The sequence below is a fragment of the Hyaena hyaena genome, unplaced genomic scaffold (assembly GCF_003009895.1).
Source record: "Hyaena hyaena isolate Hyena2069 unplaced genomic scaffold, ASM300989v1 scaffold_1239, whole genome shotgun sequence".
NCBI lineage: Eukaryota > Metazoa > Chordata > Mammalia > Carnivora > Hyaenidae > Hyaena > Hyaena hyaena.
In genome coordinates this window covers 363,687-381,525 of record NW_024081855.1, presented here as the reverse complement: position 1 = coordinate 381,525, position 17,839 = coordinate 363,687, and the positions used below count along the sequence as shown (strand labels likewise).

Here is a 17,839-nt window from a genome sequence, read left to right as displayed (position 1 = left end):
AAGGCATCCTTCAGGTGAGTAATATTTGCCGTCTGTCAAGCTCTGTTTTCTCACTAACATTGGCCATGCTACCATCCTGAAAACTTCACCTGGAAGGGAAAAGAAAAGACAACTTTACATCCAAATCCTCAAACTTGCTTTGGAGAAGCGTGGGACTGAGGCAAGGAGAACTTCCAACCTTAATTTAAGAAGGGCAGAGGGCCGGAAGGTTATTCATAAAAATCTACGTTGAGGAATTCATGGGGAGGCAAGTGGGAGATAAGGGCTCCTCTGGGAAAGGCACCTTTGCAGCCCATCGGGACGGTTTCTCGTGTCTCCCACTGTCCCTCCTCCCGGGCAGCCCCCACTCTCCGCCGGTCCCTCCCTCCAGGGCGTCCGCTCTCGGCCCGGAGCTCTGGTGGGCGGGGTACGTCTCCCGCCCCGCTTTCTCCTGCGCAGAGGGCGCGCGGAGCACAGGGGCATTAACTCGGCGCCCCGGGACTCTTAAGAGGCTTCCTGGGCGTCTGCGCCTCTTCGCGTCTCCAGCCCCCGGCCTGAGTTGTGTCAGACTTTGCCCGCGTGTGGGTGGAAGGCAGCGAGACCGCGGCCGTCGGCGCGCACCCAGCCCCCGGCAGGGTTAGCCGTGGACGGCGCGCTTCGCTCCCCAGACGCTTCTCAAGAATGGAGCGGTCACAGTGTGGCAGCAGAGGCCGCAGCGGCAGCGGCCGCCCCCACCCGGCCTCGGCCTCGGGGCTGGTGGCGGCCGCCCCTCCGCCCCCGTCTCCGGCGTTGCCCGTGCCCCCGGGGATACCGGTCCCTCCAACTTTCCTGCGGCCGCCCAGCCTCTTTCTGCGAGCCGCCGCCGCCGCCGCCGCCGCGGGAAGCGGGGGCTGCGCGCCGGCCCCGGGACTGGAGAGAGGGATGGGCGCGCTGGGCTGCGGCTACCCGCGGACACCCAAGTGCGCCCGTTGTCGCAACCACGGCGTCGTGTCGGCGCTCAAGGGGCACAAACGCTTCTGCCGCTGGCGGGACTGCGCGTGTGCCAAGTGCACCCTGATAGCCGAGCGCCAGCGCGTCATGGCCGCCCAGGTGGCGCTGCGCCGACAGCAGGCCCAGGAGGAGAGCGAGGCCCGGGGGCTGCGGAGGCTGCTGTGCCCGGGACCCTGCGGGCCCGGGGTTCGGACGCCCGGAGGCAGCCGCAGAACGGAGAATCCCCAGGCCTCGAGCGGCCCTGCGGCGGTGACGACGCCGGGACTGGGTGCCCTGACACAGACTGGTCTTGCGAGCCCTGCTTTCCAAGTTGTCCAGCCAGACGATACGGAGGAAAACCAAGGTGAGTTGGTCTTTCATTTACTCTTTGCAAAGAAAAATGGTCGTTTTGGAGAAAAGCTCTCCAAACAAGTAGCCATGCCTCCGTGGCGGGCGAGTAAAGTTGTTTGAAAGAAGCACTCTTAAGTTCTCGGAAACTGCAGTGTGCTATAAACGTCAATGAGTGTGTTAGAGACGCATTACTTTGGAAGGGCGTTCTGTACTCTTAGGGGATAGGATAAGATCCTGTAAAATGGAAGTTTGAGCGATTAGGTGAGCAACTCATGTTGGTAACGGAGTTTGCACCCAAGATGATATTACTTTGAGTGAGGTAGAAGTTCAAGCGGGCATTGGGTGAAAAGTTGAGGGAGAAAAGCTGGGTTTTGAGCTTGCTCTATACTCCCTTCAGCTATAAACCCAAAGTAAATCTTCCAGTTGTGCTGGGACATTCACTGATTGTTGGGAATACAGTTCCTCATCTTTGGGGCAAAGCTTTTGGTGCCAGCTAGAAGTGGAGAAATCTACCAAACCTCTTTAACCTTCTTCCCTTCCCTTAAAAATTTAGTCACCTCCCTCAGCTGTTTGTTGGCCTCCAAAAGTTTGGAAATTCTAGATGTAATATATGAAGTTTCAACTGTTTCCTGTAGGAGAGAAATTTAGGTTTCCCTGGTTTGTAAAGCCATTGGGAAGAAGAATTTCAGAGTCCAAAATTAGGAATTTCTTATCCAAGGAGTTTTAATTTTTTCTCTGATTTCTTGACTGCAAAATACCTTCATCCCCTGCATGGGGTAAAAAAGTTATGTGATTTCTTTTTTTATTTACTAGAGTTGTCTCAAATAAAATTTTCCTGCTGATGTAAATCTCACTGTATTTTAGGGAATTCCTCAGCCCTCTACAGGTAACACAAGCAGTGAAAACGTCATTTCAGTATTTTTGTACAAATTCAAGACAAGTTGTATCAGATGAAATTCTGTGATAATGAAAAGTAAGTTATTAATTGGAAAACTTTCCTGAATTGTGAATATTGCAGACCTTGGATTACAGGATGTACTTTTGTAAAAAGACTATCTCTGAATTTAAGTAAGGCATATTTGATTTTGTGTTCACATATGCCAGTGTTTTGCCCATATTCTAGTTTATTTCAGTGGACAAAATAGACTGTTTCTCATGAAACATCAAAGAGTGCCAAAAACAAAGTTGTTAAGCAACTAATAACTGCTATAAAAAAGTAAAAGTTAAAATCCTGTAAACTAAATGAACAATGAAATCCGGCTGATAATTCTCTGCTAGACATTGATTTATATGTTTTTTTGTGGGGGGCAAAGTGTTCTGCTTTCTAGGGTCAAGTATTTTATTCTTTGCCTCGGTTGACCTTTTCTTTCGAAAAGCTACCCCTATAGCTTTTCTCAACTGACTGCCTCATCTTATCCAATATCCATAAACTGCAGTAGTCTATTTAATTTACTCATTAGACAAAAACTATTGAGTGATTCAGACGTGAATAAGATTTTCCTACACACAAAAAACTTACATACTAAAGAAGAAAGACTATATGTACCCAAAAACTACAACACAAGACAAAATATACAATGATAAAAGTAAAGAAGTAGAACCAGGTTTAGGAAACCAGGTTGAGAAAACAGAGATGATGTAAATGGTATCACATATCTTAAGGATATCTTATTTTCCGGACATCTTATGCAATCAGTATTTTATTACATTATATTGTACTCCATGAGTACAGTATACTAACAAAGATTATTTTGTGCATAAGTTTCTGTAGATATGAAATTTTGATACCTTACATGTTCAGGAGGCATATTTAGTGAGTCATAGAAATAAAGTATAAATGGTGGACCAAGGCCAATCTTTCACCACTTGGTAGACTTTATTAGAAAAGTTTCATTGTTTCTTTTAAAGTTGAAATACTAGAGAGTCTTTGTAGTTTTGTTGGAACAACATATATTCTTTTATTTTGTCATCTGTTTGATACAATGACAGAATTTTAACCTTTAAAAGGTTAAATTGCACACAGGTACTTTAATTTTAAAATAAACTATAGATACTTTTTTATAATTTAGGACTGCTTCCTGAGAAACCAAAGGAGCATTGCAAATCATGTGTGCAAATCACTGCTTTAGTCAGTATTTATGTTGTTGCATTCATAAAATTTGTAGAAAAAAGGTTTGACAGAATACTCTTGAGAACCCCCGCTTGATAGTTTACTCTTTTCAATGGAAATAGAGATCAAGTATGTCTATAAGATGAAAGGAAATGTAAACCAAATTAAAAGTTGTTTAGTGAATGCATACATTATTATTATTTTGCTGGCATGAACTATATAAAAGGCATCAAAATATTACTTTTTTATGTTCAACATGTTGAGGCATAAAATTATGTTTGTGAAAAAAATATTTTTAGAAAACTTTCCTTAAGTTTGGAAGGGAGTTGTGATTTGAAGCAAATAATTAATATGTTGATGCTGATGATATGTACAGATATCAGTAGTGCAATAGTGCGGTTTATAATTTTCTTTTAGAAACAATTTGAGTGTAAACTTAAAAAAATATTTCCTAAGGATCGAAAAAGAAAGTCCATATTTCAGAGAGCATTATAAAAAATACCAGGTGTCTATCATCTCTCACATAAAATGAAATTCGTGAGACCTGGTATGATCTGAGATTGGTACAGCACTCAGTATTGGTTTAGATTTGAAGTGAAATGAAGAACTTTGTTGTTGTTCACGTTATTCAGGTAACTTAATTGGAACGTGAAATGTGAGCATTAAAAAAATGTTGAAATTTAGTATTAGGTATTAAATATTCATTTTCATAGTGAGATTGTTCCTTACTTTGACTTCTTATCTAAACAGTCATTTTATTTAGTTCTTTTTTGCATAATGTCATTTTGAAAAAAAAATAGCTCACTGGGATAACAATGAAATTGGGTAATATTTAGGAAAATCTCAAGTCACCAAATAGTGCAAATAGTGTGAGATATTGGTCTCATGCTAATAGCTAGGTAATAATAGACCTTTATCTTCTGATTCTTAAGTTAACTATAGCATTTGAATATTATATAATTTTGTGATCTTGGAATGACCTAATAAATAGCATTTTCCCACTGTTCCAATACCTGCATCTCTGAATGCCTTTTTAAACTTCTTGTTCACTAAAATCTCTTGCAGTAAATATTACTGATATACTATGAGTGAATGAATTATTTTATCCAGCATTATTTTCAAGTAGGTAGTACTGTGTTTTGGGAAATTTTCCTTTATTTGATTCCTTTTTTTCTCTTTTTCTGTCCCTTAGAACTAAAAGACAGTAAGTGTGAATCATGCCAGAGTGGACAAGAAGAGCCAGTCTCCAAATCCCACCAGCATACTCTAGGATCATCTCCTAAGTCTAACGGTGTCATTGGAAAACAAAACATCAGGCCATCTACTTCAGAAAACTCAAACAAGGGTGATAACATTCAGCTTCCTCACCCTGGGGAGCTGTCAGGAGGGGAAGAGAGTCCTAGGTCCCTGTCATCATCGGATCTGGAATCAGGAAATGAAAGTGAGTGGGCAAAAGACTTCACTGCTACCAGAGCCAGCCTTCCCCCACTGTCCTCAAGAACAAGAGACCCTCTTGATATCCTTACCAGGATTTTCCCAAGTTATAGGCGTAGCCGGCTAGAAGGCATTCTGCGGTTCTGCAAAGGGGATGTGGTCCAAGCCATTGAACAGGTCCTAAATGGAAAGGAACACAGACCAGACACCAGGGACCTAGCAAGCTCAGCAGAATTGGCAAATACAGCTTTTCAGAGAGCTTCAAATTTTAGTTTAGGTGGAATTGGTTTTGGAACTCTAGGGAATAAATCCGCTTTCTCTCCTCTTCAGACTTCTTCTGCCTCTTATGGAGGTGATGCAGATCTCTACAGCTTAAATCCCAGAATAGGTATCAATCCGTTACGGCTGGCATATTCCTCTCCAGGAAGAGGGCTATCTGGTTTTATGTCTCCTTACCTGACTCCGGGGTTGGTACCAGCACTGCCTTTTCGGCCAGCTTTGGATTATGCATTTTCAGGAATGATTAGGGATTCTCCCTACCTTTCTAGCAAAGACTCGGTAATTGGTGGCAGATTGTATTCCAGGCCAAATCAGGACAATCTGTAATATTTCTGCCTATTCTCCCTTTCTGGAGCATTTCTGGAAGCGTGCAACGCAGCCCTCACACCCACAGCTATTAATGTGTACATTATGTATGTGAGTGGATTACGAGGCCTTCTATTTCATTTTACAACCAATGTGATGGATTTGAGATCTAAATACTCTTACTTAGCGTTTATTAAGTGAAAGAAGCATTTAAACGTTACACGTGCCTTGAATAAAGACATTTCAGGAAATATTTTTACTTTAATGAATTTTCTCCCTAAAATATCAGGATCCCTAAATATCAGTTGTAAGAATTCCTGTTTTAAAACTATACTTGTTTTTATTTTATTGAAAAATGGAGTTTATAATTGTAAAATGTTTTTAAGTGTTAAAGCAACCCAACATATAAAATGAGCTAAAAGAAAGAATTGAAAAGTTGAGGTAATTCCAAATGACTATTACTTTGACTTTTTCTTCCCTTCTGTTCCTTGTACACAGGAGAGAAAAAAGTTATTTAAAGTATTTTAAAGAATTTTATTCGCATTTAAGTGATTAGTAATAAGTAAAACTTTTGAGAAATTTAAATTCCTTATTTCTTTTCTGAATGTTTTATCTTTCATTCATTTCTGCCATTTGTGATAACAAGTGCCATTAATAAAACATTTCTCTTTAAAACGAACTTTGTAAATTACACAAAGCCTGTGAACTAAATTTTAGGAAATGAGACTGCACCATCTCCTGGCCACTATCACTAACTGCATTTAAGTTCTGTAAAAGTGTAGAAATTAGAAACAAACGGTTTCCTAATAGCATAAGCTAACTTTGTTTTGAAATGGTCATTTTGGGTCATGCTACATAGAAACTTTCATATTATAAAGTGAACATCTGCTGTGGGTGAGGATTTTAATCTTTTTTTTATATGGAGAAATATTCCTTTCCATATGTTTGTGACAATATGCAGCCATTCTCAAAGGTAAAAATAGTCTTATTCAGAAAATTTAAATAGTTGCTCAGACAAATATTGACTGATTTTAGGTAGATGACGCTTAATGTATTGAGGCAAGATATAAAATTTCCAAAGGGGAAATATTTTCATTAAATTTTAGAGGATTCCTTGAGATCTTATTAATACTTTTTGTTCTCCATCTGGAGCATACAAAAGCTATTTATTTTTTAGTAAGTGGAATATCCCTGAGAAAACTACTTATAAAACTATTTTATGAAATCTTCTTTATATGTCATTACTTTTTTTGAAGGACAGTAGCTTCGTTGTTTTTGTTAGGAATAAATGAAAACCCAGTCATGGTATAGGATAGTTGATGAATTAGAAATAGTTTAAACAATTTAAGCAGCAAAATTCACTAAAAATTTCTTAAATTATATCAATGTGAGTATGTATATATATGCATATATATTTTATCAGAAAATATATTAATTGTGTAGTATCTCATCTTGATGTAGGATGTAGATATATTTAATAGAGTATGTATTATTTTTAGCAGTATAAATATGAGAAAGCAGATCTTGTAAAGATTTGTTGTATTCAGTATTCATTATTTATTAAAAAGTTTTAGATTCTAAGTCTAAACCAAAATACAGTGCCTGGCAAGTAGTTGATATTCAATTAACATATACCGAATGGAGGAACCATTTTGGATAATAGATCTCTCTGCGACTCTGGTAAATCTAAAGACCTCTACACAATGGCCTACACACAGTTTAGCATATAATTTCATAGGGTTCTTGAATCTCTAAATGCCATTCACCATTCAGTTTGGAATCCTTGCTGATTCTTAAATTGTTTCCCTTGCGTTAATACACTTTCAAATGCTAGAAGCTTTGGAAAGTACTAGATCCTATAGAGGATACCAAATGTAAAGTATTGTGCTCTCAAGGAAGTTACATTACACAATAGAGATCTGCTTTAAAAATATAACGATGCCAGAGTCATTGGATTCTTTGTGTGGTTTATATAATGATATGCATGTATCCATTTGAGAAGCTGAATTGCTTTTGAACTGGGGAGAACATCCATTTTGGGCCATATTCAAATTAAAAAATATTATCTTAAAATTTAAATTTATTTACATAATGCTTTACATATTTCATACCCTTTACAATACTTTTAGAACTAAATAAGCTTATAGAGTAAGTCCCATTTTGTCCAACATTAAATTGAATGTGAGGGACTTCAGGCCCAACAGGAATGTTGACCATCCCCAAGATTACCATAATAGTGCCCCTTATCAGCAGTAGAAGTTACTTCACCAATTTTACTTAGACTCCAGGTTCTGAGGAAGGACTCATGTGTGTCTACTCACAGCTTTGTATAGTATCTGGTACACAGTAGGTGCTCAAATAATAATTTTCCATGACTGGATTAAACATAAGGAGAAAGTATTAGCTTAGAAATTTGCTTATTCAACAGCTATTTATTAAGCCGCTACTTTGTGCCAGTCACTGTGTTAGACACAGCGATAAAGTGTCTAATAGTTTACAAGACCTCACCTCAATTAATATATTGAGTCTCATAGTCTCTATGATCCATGTGTACAAAAACAACTAATTGTGCAGTGTTGGTTCTATTTGACAATGTTGGTCCATCAGTGAGTTCTGTATCATTGTGAGGCTTATGCGTATGGATGCCACTTGATGTCTAAACCCCTAAGCCACTAATTAGGAGGAGGGACATCTATTTCCATGTAGTGTGTTTACAGAAGTACAGTTTGTTTGAGAGGTAAACAGCTTTCAGGTGTATAGTGAAAGAAGTGGGCAAAGAGAATTTTGTTCCCTTGAATGGAGTGTGTGGAAGTTACCCTAGCTTCCTCATGGCCTCTGGATCAGAGCTCTTTCCTGGCCCCAATCCCAGGGTTGAGCTTTTGGAATTCCTCTGAGTCTGTGCATAGGCCTGCTGCTGTAAGGTCTCATCTGGCTATTCTATGACGGGTTAGAATTGAAGGGACAATTGAAGAGCATGTGAGTCAAATGATCTATTTTTTTTTCTCTGCAATTTCTGCTGAAACAAAAAGATTTGGGGGATTTTAAGACCTTCCTTTCTAGAAATTCCTCACTGTGAACTTGGAACCAAGAAAACTATAAAGTTGCCTATTCATTCAACTCTTTATTTTTTTAAATGCAGTTTCCTTAGACATTTGTTTTTCTTTGAAATTAAAAAGCCTTCAGAATACAAGAGATGCTGGGCATAAAGAACCTTATTATTTACCACTGTAAATAGAATTGTGCTCCCATTCACAAAATGAGATGAAGTACATCATTAGCTTCACAAAGATAAAGCTTTTCCTCTGGGCACCATGATTCTTAAGTGTAGATGCTCATCCTTTAGGTCAAGGGTAACAGGAAAAATTCTTGCTCAGATCCTTTCTCCCTCCCCACGTATCTTCAAATAATCTTGTTACAGATGCCTGCATTGCAAAGCTAGGCCCATAGTTATTTGGCATAGTTCCTTACAGATTGAAGCTGTTCTGGTGTAACATTTCAGAGCAGCTGTGCCAAACATTAAAGTACTTTTTTTTTCTTACTAAATATTATTCAAATGAGAAAAATTCATTACCATTTCCCCTCTCTGAACTCAACACTAGTGATGGGGAATTCAAAGGAAGATAAGATGACAAAGAGGAGAACTATAAAGATGTCTGTTTCTTAATTTTTCTAATTTGGCAATTAAAAAAACTTACAGTGTAATTTTTTAAGACTGTGTCATAGTATCCTCTAATTCATAAATGGCCCCATTATCTAGTTTTAGGAGGATGCTCATAGTTTTAAAATAGGTGCACAGATGTGGCCTTATCAAAAACACCTATGTGAAAAAGTTGCTTTAAAATATAGAATGTTTATTAAATTCCACCTTAGTGACAAGTTCATTCAAGAAAAATCGACTAAAAAATAGACGACATTGATATAAATGGAAGGAAATATATAGAAAGTTGAACAAGCATGCCAAAAAATGTTGATTAGAAATTCCATGTCAGGCAGGAAGTGTTTTAGATTCCTGTCCTTGACCTTTTATAAATTTTTTGTTAACCAGTTAGGTGAAGGAATAAAGGTATAAAATTCATTGTTAACATATTTGTGGACAACACATATCTAGGAAGGGCAGCTAATCTTTTGCAGGACAGAATTAAGTTTTAAATTATTGATTCTCACCTTCTAACTCCTGTTCCAGTGAACTGACATAATGTTCAAGATGCTAGGACCACAAAAAAAAAAAAAAAAAATTGTACACATAGATGAGGAAGAGAGACCTGGATTTACAACAACTTTTTAGGAGAAAAAAATGGTGTTATTTACTGATTGGTAAATTTACCATGAGATTACCATGTACCATGCCTGTTCTAAAAGCCAACTGAAATTAGGTTACACGAATAGGAATAAAGCATGTGGAATGAGGGAGGTGACAGTACCATGTGCTCTGGAATATCAGTTGGTCAGATATTGGCTGAAGTCATATGATCAGTTCTGAGTGCTGTGTACTAACAGTGACTCTAAAACCTGGAATACAACAGAGAGGTATAAAATGCTAAGTGGTGATTGTGGTGGCGGTAGTAGTGTTTTATGAGAAAGTGTTAGAAAGAGGACAAATGACAACATTTAAAGAGCTAACATATGACCAAAATGGATTGGGGTCATTCTGTAGAGGGTACAGGGCATGGAAAATAAAAGTTACATGGAGAGATAATTCAGAGGAACATATGGAAGGAGTGTTTGGCAGTTAGCAACTGTCCAAGAGTGGAATGTCTGCCGTGTATAACAGTGTGTCCTCCGGGCACCTGGGTGGCTCAGTCAGTTAAGTGTCTGACTTTGGCTCAGGTCATGATCTCACAGTTTGTGGATTTGAGCCCCACGTCGGGATCTGTGCTGACAGCTAGCTCAGAGCCTGGAGCTTGCTTCAGATTCTGTGTCTCCCTCTCTCTCTCTGTCCCTCCCCCACTCATGCTCTGTTTCTCTCTTTCTCAATAATAAACTAAAAAAAACAAAAAACAAAAAACTAAAAAAAAAAATCCAGTGTGTCCTCTACACAGGGAAAATACCATGTAGAAATTACCATTCGGAGGCTTGATCGATGAGATTTTCCAATACTGCTTCCATGCTGGAACTTAATCATTGGTAAAGAAAACCAGGAAAATGATAAATCTTTGTTGAATAAATGATTTTAAATTCTAAGATGATGAAAATGAGAACACTCAACCATTATTTGTCAGTAAAATGCATTGCAGTTTTGTTCCTCAGAAGTCTCAGGAGTAGATGCAAAAGGAAGAGACAGAACAGTATACGATTTACAGGGGGTGGAGAGGAATAGAGGTTAGCAGGAGGTCAGATGGTATACAAGGCATAAAGAAGAAGAGAAGGGCTCAAAAAGGACATGAAGAACACTGAAGATAAACTTTAACACATTTTACAGAAAGTGCACATCAGTATGTCTTCCCAGAGGGAGGATTTACTCTGGAGTTGGGGAGACTTAGGTTGGATTTAGCTAAATGGGCAGGTCAATTAAACTCTTGGTCATTTGTTCCCTTTCAGTAAAGCAAGGATAATCATTCTGAGATATAGTTAACCACTCTTAATAGGTCCTATGTTAGAGTAGAGAAATGGGAGAGAGGAAAAATTGGTGTCTGCACGCCCACACTTAGAAGCAAGGAAAAGATAAATGCTCCTCTCTACTAGTGCCTTCATATTTGCAACTAAGAGTGGGATCATAGGTGGTATTGATAACTTACTTTTTCCATTCCCCATTTCATATTTTTTTTGCCCTCAGCCAGTGTCTGAGTTAATTGTGGTTCCTTACTTAGTGAGGTGACTCAAATCTTCATTCCTAAAGAATCTGTGCTCTTACAGTCCTGCCTTTGTTGAGTGGCTGTAACTTATTTACTTTTACCATAAAACATGGGAAGACTAAGCAACAGTCTTGAGGATCTCTTGCATGCTAAAAACACTCCCCCTGCTTCTTTCCTATTATTTTAGTGTCAAGAGGTGTTCCAAGTAGCCAATGGTAATCTCAGGTTCAAGGATAATGTTGTATTCTTCAGTGGAATCACGTTTCCTTTGGGAATTGAAACTTCTAAAGCAAAAATGCCAAAGGTTGTAGGGAAAGGAAACAAAAACATTTCTAGTAAATCATGAGCATTAATATGACAAGAGCTATTTCTATATCTATCTTGTGATTCCTAGACTCATGAATACTGGGTATAGGTGACACATCACTACATATTTACAGCTGATTCAAAGCATATCTTACATCTAGGAGGATGTTATTCCAGTCCCATAAAGTGCTGTTACCAGCTGGTGCCATAAATGAGTCTTCCAAAGGCCATTCCATAATTTTATTAAGCCAGCTGTTTCAGGATGAGGGAAGCATAATGATACCAGAGAAAGAAGTCCATAAGCGTGAGACCAATGCTGTCCTTCATTTGCTATAAAGTGAATCTCTTTGTCAGAAGCAATGTTGTATGGAATACTGTGATGGTGAGTAAAGCATTCTGTAAGCCCACAGATGGTAGTTTTAGCAGAAACAGTGAGAGTAGGAAAGACAAAACCATATCCAGCACAAATGTCTTTTCCAGTGAGAACAAAGAGCTGCTCCTTCAATGATGGAAGTGATCCAGTGTAATCAACCTGACACCAGGTGGTTGGCTGGCTCCCCCAGGAAAGGGTGCCATTTTAGGGGCTCACTGTTGATATTTGCTCTTGGCACGTTGGGTAATCAGCAGTGGCTCTAGCCCAGTTGGCCTTGGTGAGTGGAAATCCGTGTTGCTGAGCCCATACGCAAGTTCCATCTCTGCTTCCATGATCATTGTCTTCATGAGCCAGTTGAGCAATTATGGGGATAAAAGAATGGGAGAAAGAATGGGTCACTTTGTGCATATGATTATTAAGATCTTTCTCTTCTAAGATTACTCTTTGGTGAGCATTTGTATGGGACAAAAAGATTCTCATATTTGTGCCCACTTGGAGAAGTCTTTCTATATACCTCTTCCCTAGATCATGTTTTTTCATGTTTCTTCCAGTTATGTTTCTTCTGACCATACAGCCAAACTGTGAGCCACTGCTCATGACTCATCTTTAAATATGTACTTCCATCCATCTATTCTTCTCTTCCAGGCAAAATGAACAATCATGTCCACAGCTTGAAGTTCTTCCCATTGGAAAGATTTTCTTTAATGCTCTCCTTCCAGGCCACACCTGTACTACTGCAGCTGTTGATTTCACATAGTGCCAGAATAGTGTGTAGAATCATCTGTGAATAAGGACCAAACTGTCTTCCATATTCAACTGTCATAGACAACTTCACATGAGAGAAAAAGAGAGGAGGAAATGTGGCAGGGGTATGAGCCATAGAAATTTGAGCCAGTATTCATGCAACTGATTTATGACTTCAGACTTGGGGAGAAAAACCCATCTATCACTTCCACTTGACTAAAATACTACGATAGAGGGTTTGGTGGGTCAAACCCACTTCATATGAGTGTTTCAGGTCACATGTTTATTTAATGGCCAGTAGTAAGTGTTAAGCCTCTAGTAGGACCCAGTTACAAGGCAGAAGCTGTTTCTCAAATGAGAATGATAGTCTTTACAGGAAGTATAGCTTTTCCCCAAAGTCCAAGAAGGGTATTCTGTGATTTATGTATAGAAGTTAACCAAAGCTTTCCCTTAGGATCCCCAACTTCCATAGACATTTCAAGCAATATACTGAGCCATATGACCCAAATGTTAAGACAGGTTGAATTGAAGAGTGGTTCTGTTGCAGAACTTCTTTTTGATCTAGAACTCAAGCACACCATTTACTGGTTTTTTTGGTAAATAGGTTGAAGTAAGATGCTCAAATCAGGTATCTATTGCAACTAAAATTCAGAAGTCCATCTCTTAGAGGTAGTGGGTGCCAAATACAGAAACATGCTTACCATCGGGTAAGACAATTTTCAGCATGTACCAGACCACTGATACCTGGAAATTTCACTAGAAATTTTACTACTTCTTACTCACTGGGTTCAGTCAGCATGATACCATCTGTAGTTGGCTTGCTTGTCCTGTAGAGAAGAGAGAAGCAAACAAGTTCCCATAGGACTAGACAATGGAGACAGCTAGAGAGTTGATAGAGCTCTAAGGCAAAATGCTAAAGTCTGTTATTGTTTCTGTGGCCTTTACTAACAAGTACAGACAAAAAGTATTTTTTTTCAGTTTTGTTACTTATTTTTAATTGAAATATAATTAACATTATATTTCATTAACAAAGAACTAAGTGTTCTTTTTAAAATGTTTATTTTTGAGAGAGGGAGAGTGTGTGCAGGGGACGGGCAGAGCAAGGAGGGGACAGAGGATCTGAAGCAGGCTCTGTGCTGACAGAGAGCCTGATGTGGGACTCAGACTCATGAACCATGAGATCATGACCTAAGCTGAAGTCTGACACTTAATTGACTAGGCCACCCAGGCACCCTGATAATTGTACTCTTAATCCTCTTTATCTGTTTCATCTGGCCTGTCCCTACTGCCCCTCTGGAAACCACCAGTTGTGTATATGTGAGTCTGTTTTTCTTCTCTTTCGTTTTCTTTGTTCATTTGTTTTCTTAAATTTCACATGAGTGAAATCATATGGTAATTGACTTTTTGATTATTTCACTTAGAATTTCACACACTAGGTCCATCCATGTTGTTGCAGATGGCAAGATCTCATTCTTTTTGTGGTCAAGTAAAATATTCCATTGTGTGTGTATGTATACGTGCACGCGCACACACACACACACAAACGTATATACACCATATTTTTTATCCATTCATCTATTGATGGACACTTGAGTTCCTTCCATGTCTTGGCTATTGTGAATAATGCTGCAATAAACATGGGAGTGCATTTATCCTTCTGAATCAGTGTTTTCATGTTTTTGAGGTAAACACCCAGCAGGAAAATTACTGGATAGTATGTACTTCTATGCTTAGTTTTCTGAGGAAACGCCATACTGTTTTCGCTAGTGGTTGTACCAATTTACACTCCCACCAACAGTGTACAGTGTTCCTTATTCTCCACATCTTCACCAACACTTGTTTTTTCTTGTCGTTTTGATACCAGCCACTCTGAATGGTATGAGGTGATATCTCATTGTGGTTTTGATTTGCATTTTCCTGATGATGAGTGATTTTGAGCATCTTTTCTTGTGGCTGTTGGCTGTTTGTATGTCTTCTTTGGAAGAAGTCTGTTTAGGTCCTCTGTCATTTTTGATCATATTATTATTATTATTTTGGTGTCATGTTGTATAAGTACTTTATATATTTTGGATACTAACCTTTTACCACACATGTCATTTGCAAATATCTTCTCCTATTCAGTAAGTTGCCTTATGTTTTATTGACGGTTTCCTGTGCAAAAACTTTTTATCTTGATGTAGTCCCAGTAGTTTATTTTTGCTATTGTTTCCCTTGCCTGAGGAGACATATCTAGAAAAATGTTTCTATGGCCACTATCAAATAAATTACTGCCTATGTTTTCTTCTAGAAGTTTTATGGTTTCAGGTCTCACATATGGGTCTTTAATCCATTTTGAGTTAATTTTTACATAAGATGTGGGACAATGGTTCGGTGTCATTCTTTTACATGTAGCTCTCCAGTTTTCTCAGCACCATTTATTGAAGAAACTTTCTTTTCCCCATTGTAGGTTCTTGCCTTTTTTGTCTTAGATTAATTAACAATGTAAGCGTGAGTTTATTTCTGGGCTGTCTGCTCTGTTCCATTATTCTATGTCTAGTACCATACTACTTTAATTACTACAACTTTGTAGCATATTGTGAAATTTGGGAGTGTGATACCTCCAGCTTTGATCTTTCTAAAGATTGCTTTGGCTGTTCAGGATCTTTTGTGGTTCCATGCAAATTTTAGTATTATTTATTCTAGTTCTGTGAAAAATGTCATTGGTATTTTAGTATTCAATCTACATTGAATCTGTAAATTGCTTTGGGTAGTATGGACATTTTAACATATTTGTTCTTCCAAATGATGAGCAGGGACTATCTTTCCATTTTGTTGTGTCATCTTCAATTTCTTTCTTCAGTGTTTTAGAGTTTTTAGAGTACACATCTTTCTTCTCTTGGGTTAAGTTTGGGAAAAGGTATTTTTGAGATCAGTAGTCTCAAACTAGAAAAAAGGAGTTGTTGACTTGCTCCAGTAAAGCAGCCACATCTAGAAAAACAGCTGCAGTTGTGGTTACTGCCTAATTAAGTTTATGACAGTACAGTGTCATTTTTCATGACCCATCTGCTTTATCCATAGGCCAAGTAGGTGAATTGAATGGGGAAGTGGTAGGACTCTGTCCTTGATGGTGACAGAAATCTAGGCATTCTCTCCAGGAAAGTGCCATTGTTTTTCTCACTACTGTAGTTAAAAGTGGAAGTTCTAGAGACTTCCATTTGACATTTTCCATCATAATCATCCTCAATCCATAAGTCAGGGGTCCAATGTGGGGACTCTGCCAATTGCTGAGTATGTCTCTTCCAATTATCCTTTCCAGAGTTGAGGAAATAAACATGGGGTAGTTTGGGGCACCCACTGGGATCACTATGAGACTGATCTGAGCCAAAATGTCATTGATGATGATCCTTCTTAAACCTTATCTAGCCTGGTGGATCACAGTGTTAGCTTGGGTTCTCAGGGAATAGTCACTGTCTAATAAATCCTGAAAAATATGATTATTAATTTGTCCCCATTGTATAGACAGTCACCTGGGAAACTGGCTCATGTCCTTTTGGAGAAAGCTAGGAGGATTTATAGTTTAAGTCATTGCAAGTGTAGCAGGGTCCCGCTCAAGTGGGCCATCCTCAATTTCTGTAAGAGGCTGTAGGTCTACAAACAGGCTTAAGCCTAGAAATTTGTTAAAGAGTAGTTTATCATACTTAGAGCTTTTATACTTATAAAACTAAAATATGACTTTTTCAGATTTCTCACCTGTTTTAGTCCTAGAGACACAATGAATGATTAGTCACTGCCAAAGAGCCCTGCAGGTCAGATGATTCTGGCAACTATTTCAGTTCTGTGTTGTTAATGTTTTTTTAACAGTTTTCATGCCCATCCAGTTTGCTTGAAAAATATTATGTTCACTGTTCTGTGTTGTTTATTGCTGTGTTCTATAAATGTCCATTGGACACTTTTGGTTGGTTGTGCTGTCCAGGATGTCCATATTGCTGATTTTTGTCTAGTAGTTCTATGAATTCCTGAGAGTAGGGTATTAAAGTTGTCATCAGTCATGATGGTTTTGTCTCGCTGTTTTGGCAAAACAAACACCAATCTCGATCCTAAGCACACATGCATACAACATGCAGAAAATATTATTATTATTAAATAATCGGGAAGAATATAACTTGGTGATTGTTGAAATTCTGAGTTTTGTCATTTTCTTTCATATTTTGAAAATGAATGCAGTACTTTGGTATGTGTATCACATTCCATAATTTATAATTTATTGACTCTTAGATTTGAAAATTTATACTTTCTAATATAAAAAGTCAACGCTTTCTAAAAATATCAGCATAAGTGAGTTCTTACAATTTTTTTAGTCTTTATGGAAAAATGTAGAAAACCTACAGTTATTTTCACGGGTGGAACACACTGTGGCATTTAAATGCTTTTAAGATAACTTCGATTACAAAACAGTGTCTTAACATCCGATCAAGCAGCAGCTATGAGTTCACAGAATAATTTACCCTTTCTGTTGAATACACATTTATCATTTATTTAAAAATTAAATGCCCATCGCTTTGTTCAAAACCAAGGTAAATATTTTTGTAGAAAAGAATAGAACAGAGGAGGGGGCAAGTCGGCAGAGAAGTAAGGAGCTCCGTACTTGTACTCGTGCCCATACATCACATGGAAAAGATATGAAACTATTGGAAACATTACAAAGCCTGAGAGACTGGGAGAAAAAGGATGCAGAATCCACTGAGAAAGCCTTCTAACGGCTACCTCAAGAAACAAGCCAGAGTACACAAGGTGGAGAGTCCCAAATATCACCACGAATAGGAAAATAAAATAACCAAGGTCCCAACAAGGAAGACCAAGAGATACCATTCAAAAAACACTCTCTGAAAGATAGGCCCTGGACAGTCAACGAGTCTTCTTGGATATAGCAGTGCTCATGGATACAGAGAGCATAACAGGTCTTTAAAACAACAAGAGCCGGAAGCTAACTAAAATGACGAAATGAAAGAGCTCTCCTCCAAAGAAACTCCAAGAAGAAATGACAGCTAATGAACTGCTCAAAACAGATATCAGCAGCATAACTGAACATGATTTTAGAATAATAATGGTAAAATTAATAGCTGGGTTTGAAAAAAACATAGGGGACATCAAAGAAACTATGGCTACAGACAGAATGGAAAATAAAAATAGGCATGAAGAATTAAAAAATGCGATAAA

At 38.4% G+C, this 17,839-nt stretch overlaps 1 protein-coding gene across 1 annotated transcript; it reads left to right on the top strand.

Moving 5' to 3' along the window:
- Positions 1-231: 231 nt before the first annotated feature.
- Positions 232-5,921, top strand: DMRTA1 (DMRT like family A1). Its single transcript, XM_039222939.1, has 2 exons — positions 232-1,312; positions 4,602-5,921. Exons 1-2 carry the CDS (start codon positions 661-663, stop codon positions 5,447-5,449), a joined length of 1,500 nt encoding a protein of 499 aa, XP_039078870.1. The 5' UTR covers positions 232-660; the 3' UTR covers positions 5,450-5,921.
- Positions 5,922-17,839: the final 11,918 nt, after the last annotated feature.